The 24885-nt window shown below is 41.7% G+C and overlaps 1 protein-coding gene, 1 long non-coding RNA gene and 1 pseudogene across 4 annotated transcripts in view; 1 reads left to right on the top strand and 2 right to left on the bottom strand.

The window, feature by feature from the left end:
• LOC129655629 (60S ribosomal protein L19-like) overlaps positions 1-2263 on the bottom strand; it is a 72838-nt pseudogene extending 70575 nt beyond the window's left edge.
• Positions 2264-6348: 4085 nt separating this feature from the next.
• On the bottom strand, positions 6349-14176 carry LOC129655626 (uncharacterized). The gene is made up of 3 exons (XR_008716062.1): positions 13976-14176; positions 13768-13810; positions 6349-6714 (listed from the first exon to the last, which is right to left on the bottom strand). It is a non-coding gene; the product is annotated as an uncharacterized LOC129655626 (long non-coding RNA).
• A 78-nt stretch (positions 14177-14254) lies between these two features.
• The window catches only part of ZMPSTE24 (zinc metallopeptidase STE24), a 52485-nt gene continuing 41854 nt past the window's right edge, over positions 14255-24885 (top strand). Inside the window, exons 1-2 of one of the 3 annotated variants that reach the window (XM_055586282.1) lie at positions 14255-14420; positions 16748-16894. In XM_055586282.1, the coding sequence (XP_055442257.1) occupies positions 14388-14420; positions 16748-16894 (180 nt within the window). In that variant the 5' untranslated portion in view covers positions 14255-14387. Of the gene's footprint in view, positions 14421-14458; positions 14776-16747; positions 16895-24885 lie in introns of those variants that run through there. The other 2 variants (XM_055586280.1, XM_055586281.1) reach the window with 2 other exon arrangements.

The following is a 24885-nucleotide window of genomic DNA, read 5'->3' as shown; positions in this document are numbered from 1 at the left end:
TGACTGAGAACTGGCTATTTCCAGAGCTACCATGAAGGATTTTGGCTTCAGGCAAGGACACACTAACCTCATCCTCAAATCAGCTTTAATTCGTGAACAGAACAGATGGGGGTTATCAATAACCCCAATACAATACATTATCTGACAGTGTAGGTGGGAAGGTTTTTAACTGTGCTGCTGAAGGAGTGCCAATCAATCTTTTAAAGTCAGTGTCTCAATTTTTGTGCTAATTTTCAGTGCCTTCCTGCAAAGTCCCAGTTTTCTTGGTTACAGCTCTGGGCTAGATCAAAAGAAGGACCCAGAAGAGCAGAGTGATGTTGAAACAAGGCACAAACTTTAAAAGAATGTCCCGAGGGCATGACATAAACTGATTAGACCCAAATAGGTCCCAGATGGTGGACAAGTCGACTTCCACTAGACCTGATGCCTCAGTATACACTCATTTTAACACATCAGAAAGCTAAATGAACACCCACAGGCATCATGAGAGGTCTGAGACTGACCATCAAAGATCACAAAGTGGGTATTGGCCCAGTTTCTGGAACTCCCCACCCCTTTCCCCAAATACTTGGAATAATTCTCCAACTCATGAGCCTATGAAATTACCCAGCCCATAAAAAATGACCATGTCATATTTCAGGGTCTCTTGCTTTCTGAGATGGCCCAATCACTGTCTGTGGGGCATGCTTCTCTCTAAACAAATCCATTTCTTACCTATCACTTTGTCTTTCACTGAATTCTTTCTGCTCTGAGACACAAAGAACCTGATCCTCAGTAAGTCCAGACACCAGGTGAGTGATTCTAATGAAAAGACCATGCATTCAAGTTCCAATCAAAGGTGCACCATTTCAATGTCAGGTAATGAAGGGCCTTACATTTCATACCATTACTCTTGGAAATGGTCCAGTATAGGTTTTTAGACAGGGGAGTAACATACATTTGGTAGTCTGTGCGGGAGACAGAGGATACAATGAGCTAGATGCAAAAGAAACTGATGGGGGTCACCTTGTTCCTGCCTCTCAGTTCCCGAAAAAATAGGTGATTCACACCACAATCATAAGAGATTGATACCAAATACTCATTCCTAGTGGGGGAGGGTCATTCTTTTCTTGAGATCAAATCACTTACGTAAAATACATCAATTAAGAGATCTTGGATGCTTGGCAAGCAGAGAATCAAGGCAAAATAGGGAAAAGGTTTGAGAGCTACTTTACCATTCAGGTTAGATGGGATACATGAACTGCCTTATACCGGTGGCCACCACTCTAAGGAGGAGAATCCTTACTCACCAAATTCAGTCTCTCTTCTTTGGCAAAACCCAGACAACAGCCTGTTTTGAGGCTTCCATGTCAGTCTCCACACAGGCCAGCCCATCTATTTTTTTTTTTTTGGTAGATGAAGGCTTGTTTTTTATTGACTGAGTGATCTATGCAATTGCTGAGGCCACTGTACAGAGAAGAAGGGGAGAACTTTATTTCTTCGTCTCTTCCTTCTTGGACAGAGTCTTGATGACCTCCTCCTTTTTGGTCTGGAGATGCTCTTCATGGTGCTTGCGGGCTTTCTTGGTCTTAAGACCTGCAGGCCTCAGCCTGGTTCACCAGAAGTTTCTTTTGAGTCTTGTCTGCCTTCAGCTTGTGGATATGTTCCATGGGGATCTGCTTGTCTATGAACACGTTATCCTTCACCTTCAGGTACAGGCTGTGATATACGTGGTGGTTAATCTTCTTGGATTCATGGTATCAGCTGAGCAGCTGGCACAGAATTATCATCCTCCTCATCCAGGTTAGCTTCTCGGGCATTTGAGCATTCTTCCCATTCTGGCTCAGAGGGTAAAGTGTCTGCCTACAATGCAGGAGACTGGGGTTTGATCCCTGGGTCAGGAAGATCCCCTGGAGAAGGAAATTACAACCCACTCCAGTACTCTTGCCTGGAAAATCCCATGGATGGAGGAGCCTGGTAGGCTACAGTCCATGGGGTTGCAGAGTTGGATACGACTGAGCGACTTCACTTTCAGTACCCTTTTGCTTACCTATGCCTATATGCCTGCCCTTCTGGCAAGCCAAGGTGTTTTTCTGGCATCAACCTCGGGAATGGACAGTCACAGGCTTCCCCATGATCAGCCTGTCTTTGATCAGCTTCCAGATCTGCTGATGGGAGTTGGCATTGGCGATTTCATTAGTCTCACTGGGGTCCAGCCAGATCTTTTTGCCACAAAAGAGGACCCTGGAGGCAAGCCTCTCCTGAAGTCTAAGCATACTCATGGCTGCAGCTGCAGCGGACAAAAAAAAAAAGTATTTTTTTTCACTGATGAATTGACATTTATGGAGCCCCTTTCTTGTGCCAGGTCAGGGCTAAAGTTACAAAGGATGAATAGGGGCTGCCTCATGGAGCTCTCCAGCCCATCTATCAATACTATTTTTCTGCAAAGAGGAACAAGTTATTACTCACTTTCCATGATTCACTTCTCTAGAGCTACACCCCTACCACCCAAGTCCCAGGCACAAACATTTCTCACCTGGATCTTCTATGAATTGAGCTCCTAACTGGACTCCCTACTTTCATCTTTGTCCCCTTTCAATTTATTCTTTACAGAGTAGCTGAAAACATCATATTACTCCTTTTATCAAAACTTTTTAATGGCTTATTATTTCCTTCTGTGTAAAGGTCAAATTCTTAAGTAAAAGACTATGCATTATGGCATGACCGCACACTCCCCGCTCCTTCTTACTTTTCCCATTCTTTCCCCAGTCTCTTCCTTCTCAAATATGCTAAACATTGTCAGACCTCAGGGCCTTTTTGCTCTTGCTGTTCACTGTGCATGGCACACTTTTCCCAGCCCCACAGTTTTTCTCTTACTTTCTTTGGGTCTGTCTGTACTCAAATGTCAGCTAATCTTGTAAAGAGATAACATATGGGGCCCTCAGAGAAAAAGAACCAGGCATGGCTTTCTTGACATAAGAGAATCCATTTTTGGCCTAAGCCATTTTGTGATCTAAGCCTGGCCAAAATGGTTGCCCTTGAACAGGTCTTGGTAATTAATGAGCTTAAGTCATGTTCGGATGTCAGATCTGGACCATAAAGAAGGCAAAACGCCAATTAATGATGCTTTTGAACTGTGGAGAGTCCCCTGAATTTGAGAGTCCTTTGGACAGCAAGGAGGTGAAACCAGTCAATCCTAAAGCAAATCAACCCTGAATATTCACTGAAAGGACTGATGCCGAAGCTGAAGCTCCAATACTTTGGCCACCTGATGCAAAGAGTCAACTCAGTGGAAAAGATCCTGATGCTGGGAAAGACTGAGGGCAAGAGAAGGCGGTGACAGAGGATTAGATGGTTGGATGGCATCACTGACTCAATGGACAGGGGTTTGAGCAAACTCTGGGAAAGAGTGAAGGACAGGGAAGCCTGACATGCTGCAGTTCATGGGGTCACAAAGAATGGGACAGGACTTAGCGACTGAACAGCAACAACAAGGGGAAAAAAGAAGGCAGGAACAACAACAACAAAAAAAGAAGGCAGGAACAAAGGAAAAGCAGTCAAGAAATAATAGTTGAGTCCTAAAACAGAGTCTTTTAACAACCTGATATATATCTTTGAGCTGTTCTTCAGGAACTGAGGTCTCCACCTTAGTGGCTTCACTTGTGGATCAGATGGTAAAGAATCTGCCTGCAAAGCGGGAGAGCTGGGTTTGATCCCTGAGTGGTAAGAACCCCTGGAGAAGGTAATGGCTACCCACTCCTGTTTTCTTGCCTGGAGAAGTTCATGGATAGAGGAGCCCGGAGGGCTATAGTCTATGGGGTGGCAAAGAGTTGGACACAATTGAGCAACTAACACACAAGGTCTCCACCCAGGTGGAGGATGGTAACTGTCAGTACATGCAAGATCCCAAACTGGTTGGAACCTAAGGAATGATAATGTTGACCTGTTTTGACCCTCAATCCACTAAAGCTTGGGTTCTGGCACACTTTGCCCCAATTCTATGCTGAATTCTCTTTAGCTTGAGCCCCTTCATGAATACGCATGTTCCCATAGTTCAGAACTTCCCCAGTGTTGCTGTCTGGGGAGATACTGCTGTAGGGAAAAATCCATGGTGTCCTCCTTACTTGCTGCAAGAAATATATCATACCTTCTCCCACTCTTTGGCTTGCTTGTGTCTTTTTTGTTGTTTTTGTTTTTGATTGCACCACATGACTTGCAAGATCTTAGTTCTCTGATTAGGGATTGAACCTGGGTCCTCAGCAGTGAAAGCAAAGAGTCCTAACTACTGTGATAGGAATGTGTGTGTGATAAGTCACTTCGGTCGTGTCTGCCCCTTTTTGAACTTATACAGTGAAGCCCACTAGGCTCCTCTGTCCATCAGATTTTCCAGGCAAGAATCAGTTCAGTTCAGTTGCTCAGTCATGTCTGACTCTTTGCAACCCCATGAATCGCAGCACGCCAGGCCTCCCTGTCCATCACCAACCCCCAGAGTTCACTCAGACTCACGTCCATCGAGTCAGTGATGCCATCCAGCCATCTCATCCTCTGTCATCCCCTTCTCCCCCTGCCCCCAATCCCTCCCAGCATCAGAGTCTTTTCCAATGTGTCAACTCTTTGCATGAGGTGGCCAAAGTACTGGAGTTTCAGCTTTAGCATCATTCCTTCCAAAGAAATCCCAGGGCTGATCTCCTTCAGAATGGACTGGTTGGATCTCCTTGCAGTCCAAGGGACTCTCAAGAGTCTTCTCCAACACCACAGTTCAAAAGCATCAATTCTTCAGCGCTCAGCCTTCTTCACAGTCCAACTCTCACATCCATACATGACCACTGGAAAAACCATAGCCTTGATTAGATGGACCTTTGTTGGCAAAGTAATGTCTCTGCTTTTCAATATGCTATTTAGGTTGGTCATAACTTTTCTTCCAAGGAGTAAGCATCTTTTAATTTCATGGCTGCAGTCACCATCTGCAGTGATTTTGGAGCCCAGAAAAATAAAGTCTGACACTGTTTCCACTGTTTCCCCATCTATTTCCCATGAAGTGATGGGACCAGATGCCATGATCTTCGTTTTCTGATTGTTGAGCTTTAAGCCAACTTTTTCACTCTCCACTTTCACTTTCATGAAGAGGCTTTTCAGTTCCTCTTCACTTTCTGCCATAAGGGTGGTGTCATCTGCATATCTGAGGCTATTGATATTTCTCCCAGCAATCTTGATTCCAGCTTGTGTGTCTTCCAGCCCAGCGTTTCTCATGATGTACTCTGCATAGAAGTTAAATAAGCAGGGTGACAATTTACAGCCTTGATGTACTCCTTTTCCTATTTGGAACCAGTCTGTTGTTCCATGTCCAGTTCTAACTGTTGCTTCCTGACCTGCATATAGGTTTCTCAAGAGGCAGGTCAGGAGGTCTGGTATTCCCATCTCTTTCAGAATTTTCCACAGTTGATTGTGATCCACAGAGTCAAAGGCTTTGGCATAGTCAATAAAGCAGAAATAGATGTTTTTCTGGAACTCTCTTGCTTTTTCCATGATCCAGTGGATGTTGGCAATTTGATCTCTGGTTTCTCTGCCTTTTCTAAAACCAGCTTGAACATCTGGAAGTTCACGGTTCACATATTGCTGAAGCCTAGCTTGGAGAATTTTGAGCATTACTTTACTAGCATGTGAGATGAGTGCAACTGTGCGGTAGTTTGAGTATTCTTTGGCATTATCTTTCTTTGGGATTGGAATGAAAACTGACCTTTTCTAGTCCTGTGGCCATTGCTGAGTTTTCCAAATTTGCTGGCATATTGAGTGCAGCACTTTCACAGCATCATCTTTTAGGATTTGAAATAGCTCCACTGGAATTCCATCACCTCCACTAGCTTTGTACGTAGTGATGCTTTCTAAGGCCCACTTGACTTCATATTCCAGGATGTCTGGTAAAAACAAACAAATAAACAGAAGAATACTGGAGTGGGTTGCCATGCCCTCCGCTAGGGGATCTTTCTCACCCAGGGACCAAACCTGCGTCTCTTATGTCTCCTGCACTGGCAGATGGATTCTTTACCACTAGTGCCACCTGGGAATAGGAATAGAATAGTTATACAGGTAGCTGCGAAAGTTCCAGTTTCTAAGTCATGTCCAACTCTTTGTGACCCCCGTGGATTGCAGCACACCAGGCTTCCTTGTCCTTCACTCTCTCCTAGAGTTTGCCCAAATTCATGTCCAGTGAGTTGGTGATGCTATCTAACAATCTCATCCTCTGTAACCCTCTTCTCCCTTTGCCTTTAATATTTCCCAGTATTGTTACCCAAAGGTGTGTGTGTGGGGTCCGGCTGCTCAGCGCTCAAAAGCCAATAAGCAGACCAGGTTGGTGGAAAGTTAAGTTTGCTTTATTTCAGATGCCGGCAACTGGCGGGGGAGGGAGGGGTGGGTAGGGTGGCAGACATCTGTCCAAAGACCAATTCCCCCCAGCTTCCTGCCAATAAGGAGGTGGTGAGAGTTTTTATAAATAGAGTGCATTGGGGGGCAGCGGGTTACATGCAGAAACAGCACAGTCATCTCTAAGTCATGTTCAATTGGTCATCAGTGGTCTGACCACCATCATCTTGCTTGTTTTAGGTATAGTTAAATCTTCAGTTCTAGGGTGCATTTGTTCCCATTTCTTTGAGGTCAATTCTCAGAACTGTGGCAGCTCAAGTCCTGGGTACAGTCTGGTCAGCATGTAGTTAACTTCTCCACCTGGTGTTTTGGTATCTGTAAGACAGCTCACAGGATATGGCTCAGAACATTATCTATAGCTCTTGAGAAAGAACTAAAAGTCCTTGACCATGCTTAATGACTACATTATTACTAGTCTCCTTTCTTTTCTTTTGTTTCCACATCTCACTTCTCTAATTACACTTATTTTTTGACTAAAGTTTTCCACAGGCAAAAGGCAGGCAGAGGACATGGTGTGGGGTCAAGGACCATATGGTCCTGCTCCATTTCAACATCAGGGTCTTTTCCAATGAGTTGGCTCTTTGCATCAGGGGGTCAAAGTATTGAAGCCACCTCCAATGAATATCCAGGGTTTATTTCCTTTAGGACTTTGAGAGAACACTGTATGTCAGTGATCACTCAAGAAAGCTATCAGAACAGGGTCATGAAACTAAGTAGTCTTGCTTAACTATAAAGCCAATAAGAGCACAAGATATGCCTCCAGGTCATTAGGTGAAAGAAAAATGTCACTACCCTTCTACTGATTTGAGTAAGCACTATGACAACCCTCAGAGAAGGCAATGGCACCCCACTCCAGTACTCTTGCCTGGAAAATCCCATGGATGGAGGAGCCTGGTAGGCTGCAGTCCATGGGGTCGCTAAGAGTCAGACACAACTGAGCGACTTCACTTTCACTTTCCACTTTCATGCACTGGAGAAGGAAATGGCAACCCACTCCAGTGTTCTTGCCTGGAGAATCCCAGGGACGGTGGAGCCTGGTGGGCTGCTGTCTATGGGGTCGCACAGAGTCGGACACGACTGAAGCAACTTAGGAGGAGGAGGAGGAGGATGACAACCCTAGTTTGACCTCATAGGGTCAGACGCTGTCTTCCCGATATGAAGGAGAAGCTAATGACGTGAACCTGATGTCTACTCAAACAAGGGGGTCTTTCCTACTCCAAAAATTTCCTTTGATTATAAAATTGTAGCCCACTTAATCCTTGGGGCAGAGCTCCCTCGCCTGCCCACTTTCATCTCTTTCAAGCTTCCTATATTAATAAATCTACTTCTTGCCTATCAGTTTGTCTCTCAAGGAATTCTTTCTGTGATGAGACATCAAGAACTTGAGCTTCACTAAGTCCTGAAATCAGGTGTGTGATCTTAGTTGGAAGACCATGCGTTTTGCCAGGGTTCAAGTCTCAATCTGACACGAACAGTTTCAACCGGACTGCCAGGGGATTCCCATTGGTTGTGTTCTTTGGCTCGATACCCACCATAAAGGCTGGTAACCCAGTCTTTTACATAACAACCTGAGAGGTTTTCCTTGACCATCTAATATGAAATAGTGCCCATCCCAACACTGCATCCCTCTTTCCCTACTTTTTATTCATAGAACTTATCACATCCTCAGCTTTTACTGCTGTATACGTGCTTCTTAGCTATCAACTCATCATCCACTTCAGCCCACTTAGAAAGTTAAGTTTCAGGAGGGGAAGGGGCTTTGTTTGGTTCACTGTAGTATCCTCAGCACCTAGAACACTGTCTAGTACTTAGACATATATTTGTTAAATAAATGATTAAATTCCAGTTTGACTTTTAGAAACCTCATACCAGCTTTCTGATCCTCTGTCTCCTCAGACTAATGGTGACAGATCAACTAAGGTGTGATTCTCCCAAGTATGGTGAGCTAGTAGTTAATCTTTATTGGGCACTAACTCAGGGCCAGACACATGACTAAAAGCTTTACATGATTTTCTTCATTTAATCCTCACAAAATGAGGGGGTAAATACCATTATTCTAATTTTACTGGTAAGGAAATGATGCACAGAGGTTTACGTTACTAATATGTGGTATAGCTGTGAAGTCCTAGCATGGAAGCAGTGACTCTACGTCTGTACCCTTAGCCACACAGTCTGGGTGGCAGGGGCTTCTGTGAGGCTCTGAACTAAATGCAGCAGACTGGATGGACCCAGAGAGAGGAGACAAGATTGAAGAGGACACAGCAATGAAAGTCCAAGAGAGCATTTTGAGAAAAATGTTTATCTCCTTTCATTTTTAAGTTGATATCTAATTTGTCTTCTAAAAGAAGGCTGACAACCAAACAATTGATGCTTTCAAACTGTGGTGCTGGAGAATACTCTTGAAAGTCCCTTGGACTGAAAGGAGATAAAATCAGTCAATCCTAAAGGAAATCAACCCTGAATATTCATTGGAAGGACTGATGCTGAAGCTGAAGTTCCAACACTTTGGCTACCTAACCTTGAAGAGCAGACTCGTTAGAAAAGACCCTGATGCTGGGAAAGATTGAAGGCAACAGAAAGCGGCAGAGGATAAGATGGTTAGATAGCATCACTGACTCAGTGGTCATGAATTTGAGCAAACTATGGGAGATAGTGAAGGACAGGAAAGGACAGCACACCAGGGGGTGTGGTCGATGGGGATGCAAAGAGTCAGACACGACTTAGTGACTGAACAACATCTAACAGTTTTCATCATAAATTGAAATAGTTGCAATGTATGTAAATCCTGGAAAACTGTCAGTCAGTTCAGTTGCTCAGTTGTGTCCAACTCTGCAACCCCATGGACTGCAGCACTACAGGCTTCGCTGTCCATCACCAACTCCCGGAGCTCACTCAAACTCATGTCCATCGAGTTGGTGATGCCATCCTACCATCTCATCCTCTGTCGTCCCCTTCTCCTCCTGCCTTCAATCTTTCCCACATCAGGGTCTTTTCCAGTGAGTCATTTCTTTGCATCAGGGGGCCAAAGAATTGGAGTTTCAGCTTCAGCATCAGTCCTTCTAATGAATATTCAGGACTGATTTGCCTTAGGATGGACTGGTTGGATCTCCTTGCAGTCCAAGGGACTCTCAAGAGTCTTCTCCAACACCACAGTTCAAAAGCATCAATTCTTTGGCACTCAGTCTTCTTTATGGTCCAACTTTCACATCCATACATGACTACTGGAAAAACCATAGCTTTGACTAGATGGACCTTTGTTGGCAAAGTAATGTCTCTGCTTTTTAATATGCTATCTAGGTTGGTCATGTTTCTTCCAAGGAACAAGCGTCTTTTAATTTAATGGCTGCAGTCACCACCTGCATTGATTTTGGAGCCCCCCAAAATAAAGTCTGTCACTATTTCCATTGTTTCCCCATCTATTTGCCTTGAAGTGATGGCATCACCAACTTGATGGACATGAGTTTGGGTGAATTCTGGGAGTTGGTGATGGACAGGGAGGCCTGGCGTGCTGCAGTCCATGGGGTCACAAAGAGTCCGACACAACTGAGCAACTGAACTGAACTGATGGGACCAGATGTCATGATCTTAGTTTTCTGAATATTGAGTTTTAAGCCAACTTTTTCCACCCTCCTCTCTCACTTTCATCAAGAGGCTCTTTAGTTCTATACTTTCTGCCATTAGGGTGCTGTCATCTGCATATCTGAGGTTATTGATATTTCTCCTGGAAATCTTGATTCCAGCTTGTGCTTCATCCAGCCCAGCATTTCTCATGATGTACTCTACATAAAATTTAAATAAGCAGGGTGACAATATACAGCCTTGACGTACTCCTTCCCCGATTTAGAACCAGTCTGTTGTTCCCTGTCCGGTTCTAAATGTTGCTTCTTGACCTACATACAGATTTCTCAGGAGGCAGCTCAGGTGGTCTGGTATTTCCATTGCTTTAAGAATTTTTCAGTTTGCTGTGATCCACACAGTCAAAGGTTTTGGCATAGTCAATGAAGCAGAAGTAGATGTTTTTTCTGGAACTCTCTTGCTTTTTCAATGTAATTGTAAATTGTAAATAATGACAATTTAAGATAAAATTTAAATCATTAGTCATAATATATCCAACAGGATCTACATAACAACCGAATAACCATCATCCAGTTAAAATTACATAAATGAGGTCTTCAACATTCTGTAATTCTACACTGTTTTTTTTACAACTTATATTTATGTTCTACTTCCCCATAGAATGGTATCCAAATGTAATACGTTTTATGTTTGAAAAACATTTTACTGATCACATCTTTGCAATAAAAATATGTATATAGGTAAAATTTTAAAATATTTTCTGTAATCGTTTGACTGTATTAGAAAGAATTCTTCTGAACTAATTATTATAGTCATCCTTAACATGTAACTGCTCAAAATGACATGATTACAAATTTGATAATACATAAACATAAAAGGTAAAATTCTACTGGAAATGCAACTCTCGGTGAGATAGATGGGGTTTCTCTACCCATTAATTCATGTATCTAAATGACTACTTCTTACTGTTAGATAAAAGGGTTCCCTTTCAATTTTCTTTCTTCTTTTAGTTGATACAGTGCTGAGGAATATTACTCACAAAAATATATGATAATGCTGGTAGTTTTGTTAGAAGAATATTAATCAGTTCTTTGGTTTTATGGACAAAAAAATGCTGCCTGCTATTTCAGTAAACAAAGAACGTTACCTATAAGAATTCCCTGCTGCCCCAGTGGTTAGGAATTTGTGCTTTCACTACAGTGGTGCTGGATTCAAATCCTGGTCAGGGAACTAAGATCCTGCAAGCTTCACATGGTCAAAAAACAAGAAAACATCAACAGCAAAAACAGAGAATGTTGCCTGTCATCACATCATCAGCTACTGCAGCTGCCCCAACATTGTGCCCTGAGAGGAATTTAGGATGGAGAAAATGAGCATACTGGCCCTAGATTGTAAGACATATATCAAAAGGAATAATTACAATGAGCCCAGAGTCTTACATATTCCCATTCATGGAGAATTGATGCTTTTGAACTGTTGTGTTGGAGAAGACTCTTGAGAGTCCCTTAGACTGCAAGGAGATCCAATCAGTCCATCCTAAAGGAAATCAGTCCTGAATATTCATTGGAAGGACTGATGCTGAAGCTTAAACTCCAATACTTCGGCCACTTGATGCAAAGAACTGTAGTGGTACAGTCCATGGGGTCGCAGAGTTGGACATGACTGAGTGATTGAACTGAACTGATTCATAGAGAAGCACTGAAACCATTAACTTGAGATGCCTGTTTTTTGTGCTTAGCAGTAGTCTTTTCATGTTTGACTACATGTTTTGTTTTGTTTTTTCCCCAGCAAAAACTCACTTATCCTGGTTATCCCTTACTTCTTTGAAACAGTCCCTCAGAGTTCTGAAAGGCCTTCCCAGGTTATAGTCTTCAGCAATGTCCTCAAAAAAAAAAACATAATTCTCAGCTTTTAGGTTTTGCTTTTTTTTTCACTGGACAGTTTCCTTCTGACTTTATGTCAAAAATCCAATAGTGTTCCTTCATCAGCTGACAGTTCAATTAGCTCCACCACTAACTTTGTTGAAAGCGAAGAACTTATAACCATCTGACTTGCAAAAAAAATTGTTATGCTGTCATTAGATTCCTTAACTTTCTCAAGGGACCTTTAATTATACTGATCACTCTCACTGAGAGGCATTTAGGAAGAGATGAGAAATTCGAGATACTGTTAATTGCAACACATCTTTAGCATTAAAATATCACTTTAAATAGATCTTAGCTGCAGCTGCAGCAATTGATTGTAAATAAGAATCATGCAAATTAGCAAGGCCGGTCTCTTTGTCAAACTAGCTAAATCAGACTTCATTTAGAAAAATTTTCAAGTCAAATCAATGTGCTAACAGGTGTTATTGTGACCACAAGTCATTTGTAAATTTCAAGACACACATGGCACTGAGTTTTGATAGAAATCTGTTCTTAGATAAGGAGTAAAGCTCTTTCACTTTAGGTATTTTTTTAACTTTTCATTTTATATTGGAGTATAACTGATACAATGTTATTGACACTTTCAGGTGCACAGCAAAGCCACTCAGCTGTATATATGCATATATTCTCTCCCTCCCCTGTAACCAGTCATCAGTTTGTTCTCTGTGAGTCTGTTTTGCAAATAAGTTCATTTGTATCATTTCTTTTCAGGTTTTGCATATAAGCAATATCATATTAGGATACTCCTTTTTCTGTGACTTCACTCAGTATGATCTTTTGTTCATGCATGTTGCTGCAAATGGCATTATTCCTAATGGATGTGTAATATTCCATTATATAAATAAATAAATATATAAATAAATAAATACACACACACACCATGTCTTCTTTATCCATTCCTCTGTTGGTTGATATTTAGGTTGCTTCCCTGTGCAGGCTATTGTAAACAGCACTCCAGTGAACTTTGGTTGTATGTATCCTTTCAGACCGTGTTTTTCTCTGGATATATGCCCAGGAATGAGACTGCAGGATATGGTAGCTGTTTTTAAAGGACTCCATACTGTTCTCCGGAGAAGGCAATGGCACCCCACTCCAGTGCTCTTGCCTAGAAAATCCCATGGATGGAGGAGTCTGATAGGCTGCAGTCCATGGGGTCGCTAAGAGTTGGACATGACTGAGCAACTTCACTTTCACTTTTCACTTTTATGCATTGGAGAAGGAAGTGGCAACCCACTCCAGTGTTCTTGCCTGGAGAATCCCAGGGACGGGGGAGCCTGGTAGGCTGCTGTCTCCGCGGTGGCACAGAGTCGGACACGACTGAAGCGACTTAGCAGCAGCAGCAGCAGCAGCAGCAGGAGAGTTCCTTCACTTCAGGTATGTCTAACCTAGCTCTTTGCTTTAATCCAGGGCACACTCTCTTTGGCAAAATGCCACCTCTGACTTCACTTGGGATGGGAGCGCTGAGATTTTTAAATGAAAATTCCCGCATGCTGCAACTACTGAGCCAGCCTGCTGCAACTAGCAAAACCCCCGGTTAGGTCTCAAGACTTTCACTGCTGTTGCCTGGGTTCAATTCTTGGTGAGGAACTAAGAGCCTCTAAGAGGTTGTTGTTCAGTCGCTAGGTGTTGTCCAACTCTTTTGAGACCCCATGGACTGTAGCGCCCGCTCCCGCCCGTCCCCGCCCCCCCCTCCCCAGACTCCTCTGTCCATGGAATTTCCCTGGTAAGCACACTGGAGTGGGTTGCCATTTCCTCCTCCAAAGGGATCTTCCAGACCCAGCGATTGAGCCTGCAACTCCTGTGTCTCCTACAAAGGCAGGTGGATTCTTAACCACTAAGCCACCCGGTAGCCCATACCGTGCCTTACCGCTTCCATTTGGCTGTTCCTCAGTTGTATTCTTATAACAAACCTGCAATATAAGTGAGGTGTTTTCCTTAGTTCTGTGGGACGTTCTAGAAAATTTTTGAACCTAACCGGTACAAAGTGGCAAAAGAAAACAAATTTCTTACTACGGCCCACTCTCTAACATGTCTAAATTCAGAACAGCTCAATAAAGTAAAAATATTACACTTACAATGTCTACTCCCACTCTTAACTATTCCTTTAGTCTTAAAGTTTCCCCGGGATGCACACCATGGTCTGCGAAGCACCAGTTTAGAGGAATGATTTCTAGAGCCTGGGAAGCCGGCTCGTCTTCCGTTTTTCCTCAGGGCTGGAACAGCGGTCCACTCTGTTCGTTCCCACTTAGCCCCAAATACTGGTCCTGGCCGCGGAAAGTACAGCAGAGATTGTAGCCCAACCAGGACAAGACCCGGAACAAGAAGTAATTTCCCCTCTGGAGGCTAGAAAGCGGAGATCCCGCCACACTGCCTCGGATAGACAGGAAACGGGAACCCTTAGCAGGCACCCGGCGTGAAGTGGAGGGGGGAAATGTCGGTGCAACGCAGCAACAGGGACGCTGGGGCCGGCGGAGGCCGGAAATCAGCATGGGGATCTTCCTCGGGCCGGAAGTGAGAAAGGTGGGGCTTGTCTTGCTCCTGCAGGCACTAGGCGGCCCTAGGGGGCGTCAACATGGGGAAGAGTGTCTGTGTAACACTGCGGGCTGAGAGGAGGGAATGGGATGGGCGGGGTGTCGGTATAGGGGCGTTCGGGAGGGACGCGTATTGCTGTGACACTGCGGGGACTCTCTGAGGGGACGGGTGTCGGTGTGGCACCAGTACACGCTGAAGGAGCCGGCGGAACCGGGTGGCCATGGGGATGTGGGCATTGCTGGACGCGATGTGGGAGATGCCGGCCGAGAAGCGTATCTTCGGGGCCGTGCTGCTCTTCTCCTGGACAGTGTATCTCTGGGAGACCTTCCTAGCACAGCGGCAGGTGAGCCTAGACAGTGCCCACCTGACCCCGACACCCGGCCTGCCTAGGCCAGCCTCGTTCTCCACTCCAAGTCCCTGGATGATTGCTGCGGCCACAGCAGCAACCTTGACGTGATGGGTCCCTGTGAGCCTCCTAGCTTGGCCCGATGGCGGGGTAGGCCTTGAGGGAATCTGGTGCTTCAGAATGTTTTCCGCAACGTGGTCATGGGCCCCAGGCCGATTAGGGCCTGGTGAAAGAGGAATCGGGGCTTCCGCCTTGTCAGGCCTGAGCTCTTGTACCTACCCCACAGCTTCCTGAAGATTCTCGGACCCAGACTTACCTCCTTTATGTTTGACAGCAACCCATAAGCCTTCAGAAGGAAGGTGCTACAAGTTTAGAATCACAGCTTCCCCATGACATTTGTGTCTCGCTTAACCATAGGACTAGGAAGCCGTTTTCTGAAAATAAAGATTTCTCAGTCCTTCCAAGACCCTGAACTCTTTTCCCTTAAAAAAAGAAACACATATGTTGGTTTTTGCCCAAAGAACAGTATTTTCTTAAAAGCATATTTATTGTTTTTGTTCAAACAGTAAAGTAGAAAGTTACCTAGTAACAGTTCCCTGGAGATAATCAGAATTAACAGTTTGATGGATTACAGATCAGAACTTATTTTTTTTTTGTTGTTGTTCTGGCAGCACGGTACTACTTGAGGGATCTTAGATTCCTTACTCGCCCTGGCAGTGGAAGGGCAGAAGTCCCAACCACTTAACCATCAGGGAATTTCTGAAATGTGAACTTTTAAATGAGATAGATTTTTAAGTGTAATTGACCAGTCTTTCACTGCTGGTTTTCTTCTGTGTTGGCACTGAATTGTCAACTCTGATGGTTAGGAAAACCTTTCCTTTTTTAATTGCTGGAAACTTTTTCTTGAGCATTACATTTTTTTTTCCTCTGCAAATTTTTCCTCTCAGATTGCATTCAAATGCTCTACCACTGAGCTATACCCCCTCAGATTGCATTCTGTATGAATCTTTAAATCGAAAATTTTAATTTTTCTGTGTCTGTCAATGTTTGGATTCTATCTAGATTTCTTTTTTTTTAGTCCATGATATTCAAAGAGGTGTTAAGCTGTATAGCAGTAGGTTCTCTGACTAAGCTCTTAGGATACCTTCATTAGTACAAAATCTTTAGGCCTAGAGGAATACCTTTGCAGAAAGTAAGCACACAGAATGTCGTGTCTAAATTGAAGATGGGTTATTGAACATCTACCTATGTTTAACAATAAGCCTAGTTATAGTAACTACTTTTTGGTAGTCTTCTTTATTCAATTATGCTTTAATGTAACACCAACTACCAAGCGTTTGTTAAGGTATCCAATAATAAATAGAAAAGCCATTTGTTATAAAACCATTGTAGAAAATGCTGTCCATTATATTATGTGGAATCTGTTCCCTCTATTATGTACCATGGGCTGAAATTACTTTTTAGAGTTTGGTATAATAAGAGTTTCTCTCTTGAGGACCTGATCTGTTTCTGTCATTTTTCAAATTTCCCTTAATTTGGCTTCTAGAATCAAATTTAATGACTAGTCCCTGTAGCTGTTAATACCCATGGTTAGCATATTTACTTTCTTCTATCCAGGGATTTGTTTTCTGTGTGATAGGATATATATTATCCCTGGAATGATTGGTAGCCTTTGTAGTGTTACAATTTTGGTTTACCTGTGCGAACTTAAGTGTGATGACAGCTTTGATTTTATTTTCACCTGGTCACCTAGTTTCAGGTTTTCTCCTTTTACTTTCTTCACCAGTTGTTTTTAACGGTCAGTGTATTTGATCAATGCAGTATTTGTGCACGTATAGAGCAAATTCATCAGGCTTAAGTGGCAAGTTAATGTTATAAGCCAGTCAATGTTTGATTGTAAACAACTATTATAATAAGTAACAAGTTGGCTTGACTGTTTCCTTAAGGTGTTTTCTTCAAAATATTTCAGAGACGGGTATATAAAACTACAACTCATGTACCGCTGGAGTTAGGACAGATCATGGATTCAGAAACATTTGAGAAATCTCGACTGTATCAGCTGGATAAAAGTACTTTCAGCTTCTGGTCAGGACTCTATTCAGAGGTTGAAGGCACTGTGAGTACCTTACTTCTTAGAGAGACAATCTCTCAAATTATTTAATATCTTGTAACGTTTATTTTCATTTTTGTGTTTTGTGACACAAAAGAGGGTAGGTACCACACCTACAAATCCCAGAATACTTTCTTAACCTTTATTGTTGATAGTAATGAGTGGGAGCAAAAGAGGCAGAAACATAACTGTCTATAGACAGTTGAAAATTGTGGAATATGGTAACTGTTACCCTGAGGCCACATAGGAAAAAGGAACCTTACATTGTAAGTTATTTTTGTAGCAGTTTCAGCTTATCTTCTTGCCTCATTCATGACTCTAACCCGGCTTCCACATTGCAGCCCAAGGAATCCTGAAGCACAATTCTGATCATGTTATTCTACGTAAAACCTTTTGCTGGCTCACTGTTTGCTTCAGAGTAAAGTCTAAATTTCCTGGCATGATTTAAGGGGTCCTTTTGACTGGGGCATTGCTTACTTGAGCCTCATCTTTTTATTCCTTCCCCCAAATTCTTCCCACTTCTTTATTGTCCATCTCACACCCAGATTGGTTTCTTATGACCTTGAGTCTTTTCACATGCTGGTATCTCTGTCTGGGCTGGCCTTCTGTCCCCCTTCATCTCACTCTTGCACTGGGGCCTGATTCCTACTCTTCCACTAGGATCTGAGACATCATCTCTTCTAAGAAACTCTTTGAAATTTCCCCATCCCTCAAGCCTGGGTTAGGCAGCATCCCATCATTATTCCCATCAGAGTACTTACTTAGCACATTGTATTGAATTTGCCTGTTTGGATGACAGACTGGTAGTTCCTTAAAGACAGGGTACTTTAAAGTCTTGTTTATCATTTTATACCTAGTATCTGGCATATAATAAGCATATAATTCATATTTACTGAATGAAGTAATGAGTGACAGATAGTTTTTACTTAGTAAAACAGGGCCAGTCTATCCCCATGCTAAAAGAAGAGAGGCTATACACTACCAAGCCGTTTCTCTGTCTTCTTATGGTCTTTCCTGGCCCCTGACCCTGGTACTTTTTAGCCAATTTTCCTAACTGCCCGTCCACAGATATCTGTATGTCTGTTTCTGTACTGTCTGTGTATATAAAACTGTGCTTTACACATAAAATGAGTAAGATTTCTTCACACCCGCACCCATAAGACTGATTCTTGGTTTTCCACCCCTGAGAACCATGGACACTGGAGAAGGAAATGGCAGCCCACTCCAGTATTCTTGCCTGGAAAATCCCATGGACAGAGGAGCCTGACAGGCTATGTCCATGGGATCACAAAGAGTTGGACCTGACTGAGCAAGTAAACAGCAGGAACAATGGAAAGTGCGTGCTGTTGAGGTTTAGAGCTGACTGAACTGCAGTGGCTTGAGTTTGAATTTAAGCTCAATCATTACTAGCTTTGTGACCTCAAGCAAGTCCTTCAACATTTCTGTGCCTAAAATTTTCCATTAAAATTGTATGGTAATAATAGTTTCTCATTCATGTGTTGTTGAGAGGATTGAAAATTAGTTAATATATGTAGGATGCTGAGAACAAGGCTGGATCCACTGTAAATGCTCCGTGCGTGTTGTCTGTTGTGTTTTTTATCATCATAGTCATGGTTGTCACTAACCCCCAGAAGTCTTTTATTTATTTACGTTTTTATTATTTTTATTTATTTATTTTTTAAAGACAGATCTGCTACTCTTTATCCATTTATAAAACTTAGTTTAAAACTCAGCACCATTCTGTTATTCTGAAATGTGACTCATTCTATGTATCTATCATATATCTAACTGAGCCAAAACAGCATACTCTACTTATTTCATTAGGCACAAAATTAAGTTATATAAGTTAAATTTTGTTGAAGTTTTTAAGAGCTACTATTGATAAATAGTACAATATAGAGTGATATATACATGAATAGAATCCATAAGTTTATATTAATGAAAAATGGGTATATATTCTTTTTTAAAAAAAGACTAGACTGTTTTTTAGAGCAGTTTTAGGTTGACAGCAAAACTGAGTGAAAAGTGCAGACACCCCCGTATACCCTGAGCCCCTACATATGTGCAGAACTCTCCCACTGTCAACATCCTGAGTCAAAATGACACGTTCACTTCAATGGATTAACCTACACTGACACATCGCTATCACTCAGAGTCCATAATTACATTGCCTTGGTATTTCCCATTCTGCAGGTTTGGACAAAAGTATAATGACAAATATCTGCCATTACTGTACCATACAGAACAGTCTCACTGGCCTGTGCTCTGCCTGTTCATCCCTGCCTGCCTGCTCATCCTCGGCAACAACTGATCTTTTTATTATTCCCACAGTTTTGCCTTTTCCAGAATGTCATGTAATTGGAATCTTATAGCTTATAACCTTTTCAGATGGGCTTCTTTCACTTAGTAATAGGCACTCAAGTCTCCTGTGTCTTTTCATGGCTTGATTTTATACTCTTTTTGAGAGAATATTCTGTCATAATTTCTCCAGAACTCTTTTAGATCCCTCAGTATCACTAAGAGAAAGATTCCTAAATTGAAAATAAGGTTTTAGGTACTTTCACTGTAAGCATCTTTGCTGCAAACATTTTCTTCACGTAACCAATTGACTGTAAGGCATTTTTGCCATAAAAGATAAAATAATGAACAATAAAAGAGGGACATTAAAAAAGACATAATGAAGCATGTAAAATTGATACCAAAATTAAGACATTATTGCAAAATGTAGAACATTTGAATGCATTTAAAATGTGTGTGAATTCATGTCAATACTGTGTAATAACTAATATTATTTTGTAAATTGTACATAAGCATTTTTGTCTTCCAAGTCTTTTGTTCATAGTATTGTATACATTTTTTTCTTGTTGATTTGTCTCATTGTTTAGTATTGCACTTTTTCATTAAAACTTATTCCTTTGTTAAGAGAAGTACTGGTTTACAAATCCTAGGATGTATATTTGTAACTGAGCCCTGTATTGCTTTGTTAAAGCCTCTATACTGTATTTTTTTCTGGTGTATTGTAATATGTCCATTGATAGATGTTCCAAAATTCTATGGGAAATATGGGTTCAACTGTGCACCTTTGAGACCCTCAGTGCCTCTTTCTCCTGTGAAGTAGTGTGTTTCAAAGTAAGAAGCCAATTCAGTAAAGCCATCAATAACATCACTAACTGCAGGTTATGCTAACTAATTTTGGGCAGTTGAAACCAAATTGTCAACCCCCAAACTGTCAACCAGTTGTTTTATTTTTCACAAGAAGTTTATTTACAGCCAGTTGGTTATGCTGTGAAAATGTTTGCAGCAACATATTTAAAGCAAAGAAGCTTATGGCAAAAATACAGACACGTGAAAGTAATTGAGATTGGCTACCATAATTGTTTCATCAGTAAAAGAAACCAGCTGTTTGTAGCTTTGTTAAATGATTATAGAATTGTCTAGTAAGTCACAAAATTTGCATTGACAAATATGTATTATTAAGACTAGTGTGGTTAGAACCAAGTTGTTAGGAAGCTCTCTGATTTCCTTAAGATTATGGAAAGTGGCAAAGATTCTGGAAGAGGCATTTTAGAAAAATTAATAAATGGTCTGAAAAATAAAATTATATTGCCTTTTGGGGTACACAGTGATTGCTAGTAATTAGTCTTTTCGGAATTGACTTTTTATTATTTTTACTAGTCCAAGCCAAGTTTATTTACTGAGATACTGAAGATTAATATTAAAACTCAGTGCCTTCCAGCCAAGCCAGGAAAAATATACATGTGTGATATATGTGAATTGTATCTGGTATTGGCTAATTTATTTGAAGCATTTCTTCTATTAGAGACATGGTCCAAGTAGGAAATCAGCCTTCAGATGCAAGTAGAGGGGTAGAATTAGACACTGTCCTTTCCCCTCATTGATGTCTGATTCTTTGAAATTCATTTACTTACCCCTACAAGGCCATTATACAATGACAGGGAAAATATTTTCAGTCTCCTTGGCTGTCACATAAACCATTCTTGGAAAGATGGGTGGTAGCTTGTTTATTATGCTTGGAGTCCATGGGAATGGCTCAGTTTGTTCTAGGAGATGACAGAGGTTGGAAGAATCCATATATAGAATGAGAGACCTTTGTAATGTGCTATGGCTTAAACTAGAAGCTGTACTGATGGGCTAAAGCTGGGAACAGTAACAGTCATCTTCATAATAATTGTATGAGTTGTGATTTTCACTTCATATATTGCTTTTATATTTATGGTTTTGTTTGATGTTTACAACAGTGCTCTGAGGTTCTAGAAGGGCTTCCCAGGTGGCACTAGTAAAGAACTGGCCTGTTATCGCAGCAGATGTAAGAGACACGGGTTCAATCCCTTGGTCAGGAAGATCCTCTGGAGGAGGGCATGGAGCAAGAATACTCCAGTATTCTTGCCTGGAGAATCCCATGGACAGAGGAGCCTGGGAGTACAGTCCATAGCGTCACACAGAGTTGGACATGACTGAAGCGACTTAGCCACACACACACTGAGGTGGAAAGTATATAGGCATTATTATTCTCTTTTTATGGATGAGAAAGCAAAGGCTCAGAGAAATTAAACAGCTTGATCATATAATGGCCAGGTGACCCTCACTGCCAAATGAGAGAACAGAGTTTCAGACTCTGTTCTTCTGAATCTAAAAAGGAAACCATTCTTGAAACTCTCGGACTGGCAACATGGATATAGTAAATTTATCCTTGGGGAATTAGTAAACTATGTTTGCCATTAGATAAGAAGCGTTTTGTGTTACTTTGAAATCCTGTTCTGTTTGAAAGCAAGTTCATTAGTTCCCATTGTGTTGATTAAAATTAATTGGTTTGTAAGCTTTGGTCACAAAGAAAAAGTACAAAAATTAAATTAGACTTTCTTGCTGTGCTACTTTCTACCCAAGGGAACATAAGAGGCCCATGTGACCAATTACAGATGCCACTGTTCACACAAATGTGACAAAGCACCCAGATATAAAATGTCTGCACTCTCTGAGACGAGCTTTCCTGCTATCTCATAGTGATAGTGAAGTCGCTCAGTCATGTCCCACTCTTTGAGACCCCATGGACAGTAGCCAACCAAGCTCCTCCGTCCATGGGATTTTCCAGGCAAGAATACTGGAGTGGGTTGCCATTTCCTTTTCCAGGGGATCTTCCCGACCCAGGGATTGAACCTGGGTCTCCCGCATTGTAGGCAGACGCTTTACCATCTGAGCCACCAGGGAAGGCCTGCTATCTCATAGTTGTCACTAAAGAGCCCTCTCAAGAAATGGAATGGTTGGGGAGTAGAGTAGGGCAGAGTGGAAAAATTTCAAACTAGCTTCTCTAATTTCTGATCACTTCTAAGTGAGCAGTTCATCCTCTTTGAGTCTCATTTTTTCTCCTCTTTTAAGATGAGAAGCAGATAGATTAATATTGTATTTCATATGATTTGTGGCAAGGACTGAGTAAGATAATATAAATGAAGCAATTAGTACGTTACTCAACACAAAGCAATGACTTAGTCATTGGGTTTCTCTGGGCAAGTTACTTTAACATTTCTGAGTGTCAGTCACCTTATCTATAAGATAGAGATTACTGTGCTCCCTAGCCTGGCTGCTTTTCAAGACTTTAGTGAAATAATATATGTGAAAGCAGGTGACTTGTTTCTCTTGGCATCATTAGTTCTTTTTAAAGGACATACTGTCTATACAGAGAAACTTTACTGTTGGCTGTGTTTTGTTTTTTGTTCTCCAAAGCATGCCAAAAAACATTAGCATTAGCTGTTTCCAGATGCATTCAGAGTTCATAGTAAAGCTACCCTTGACACTTACTTAAAAGCTGGACTTTTAATCATAGGTGTTCCAGCCTTTTCCCCAAAGCATTATAAATCCTTAACTCTGCATTATTTATTAGTATTGAGAATAGGATGAAGGAAATGCCATTCCAAGTCAATTAGTTCAACAAGTGGAGCATATACCACACAGAGTGGTGCCAAAGCATGTCCTCTGGGAAAACAGTTTATACCCAAGATTGAGTTAGTTAAAACGGAAACAATGGATATAGAGTTAAGGGGGCCTTACTTTTAAAAAGCAGTTTATTAAAATAGTGATTTTCAGACCTTGGTTGTACACCACATATAACTGGAGACTGACTCTTGGGCCCCTCTCCCAGTTTCTGATTCTGGTTCTAAGGTGGAGCCGGAGACGTATTTCTAGCAGATTCCCAGGCAATGCTGATGCTGTTCCAGAGACCATATTTGAAACCTGTGGTATTATATCAATCCCCTGCATACTGGTAAAACTCCAAAAGATGGGGACTCCTCTCGTGGTCCAGTGGTTAAGAATCTGCCTTGCAGTGCAGGGAATGTGAGTTCGATCCCTGGTTGGGGAACTAAAATCTCACATGCCTCTGGGCAGCTGAGCCCATACAGCATAACTACTGAGCCCGTGTGCCACAATAAAAGATCCCACGTGCTGCAACTAAGACTTGAGGTAGCCAAATAAATATTTTTAAAAATTTGAAAGATGAATAGATCAAGTATGAGTGAGATAGTGGAAAACAGGAATGCTCTAATGGGAATATAATTTGGTATAAACACTTTAGAGAACAGGCTGATAATGCCAAATAAAGTTAAAACTCACCATATATGGATCTAAAAAGATGTAGAGTGTAAAAAGCAAGTTGTAGAATGATAAATACAATATGATCTCATTTATATATATTCTTAAAAAGCATAGGTAAACCACTATATTAGGCTTCCCTGGTGGCTCCAGTGGTAAAGAATCCTCCTGCCAGGCTGGAGATGCAGGTTTGATCCCTGGGTTGAGAAGATCCCCTGGAGAAGGAAATGGCAGCCCACCCCAGTATTCTTGCCCAGGAAATCCCACGGACAAAGTAGCCTGGCAGACTACAGTCCATGGGGTCAGACAGAGTCGGACATGACTTAGCAATTAAATAATACCACTAGCACCAAACCACTATGTTATTTATGGATACATATATAAAAATGGAAAGTGGATTGGAAGGACACCTGTGCAATATATGATAATGCCCCAAATTCTCAAAGCCACAAGGAACCATGTCTGAATGGATGGGAATATTGTGCTTCTGACCAAGGAGTGTGATCATTGTGTTTCCAAGGCTCCATGGGTGAAAAAACAATATAATGACTCCTCTTGGACAAAATGCTTCCACAAACTTGGTATCTGTTGTGAGAAGTCATGTTTTGTAAGCATATATTCTTTTCACATTTTTAAAAACTGCTCCCTCATTCCTATGTCTTGTTGGTTTGGTGAATATCTCTGTTCACTTTATCTGCTCAAGACAAAGGGTGGTGCTGAGAAAGGGGCCTACTCCTGTGAAACCCTGATTCCCACCTCAGGATTCCCTTTTTCCTTATCCAGAGATGGCTCTGATAGCCTATTCTGTCCCCCAGTTTGGTAGGTGGACGTGTTTAATTACACCAATACTAATGCTTTGTTCTAACCAAGAGAGCTGTTTCCTTTCAAGGAGAAGCCAGTTATGGAGCCATAGAGCCTGGCCTAAATCCCATTTCTGTCACTTGTAGGATTTTTGATAAGTTGATTCAGTCATTCTAAGCTTAGTTCCTGATTCTTAAGGTCTTTTCTGGTCTTTTGACAAAAGTTTTTTTTTTTTTTTTTTCCCTCTTTCTGTCTCTAAACAGCTTTATTGAGATAAAATAACGTATACAATTCATCCATATAAAATGTATAGGCGAAAAACTTTTGCTTAACAGTCTAACCTTAGTATCTCAGTTGGTTTCTATTTGTCTAAATGTGTGTTTTATCCTAAATAAGATAGGTCTCTCTCTCTCTTTTTTTTTTAACATACTCTCATATGGTAGTTTCTGCTGCTGCTGCTAAGTCGCTTCAGTTGTGTCCGACTCTGTGCGACCCCATAGACGGCAGCCCACCAGGCTCCCCGGTTCCTGGGATTCTCCAGGCAAGAACACTGGAGTGGGTTGCCATTTCCTTCTCCAATGCAGGAAAGTGAA

The sequence above is a fragment of the Bubalus kerabau genome, chromosome 6 (genome assembly GCF_029407905.1).
Source record: "Bubalus kerabau isolate K-KA32 ecotype Philippines breed swamp buffalo chromosome 6, PCC_UOA_SB_1v2, whole genome shotgun sequence".
Taxonomy (NCBI): Eukaryota; Metazoa; Chordata; class Mammalia; order Artiodactyla; family Bovidae; genus Bubalus; species Bubalus kerabau.
This window is presented reverse-complemented; position numbering and strand designations above follow the sequence as displayed.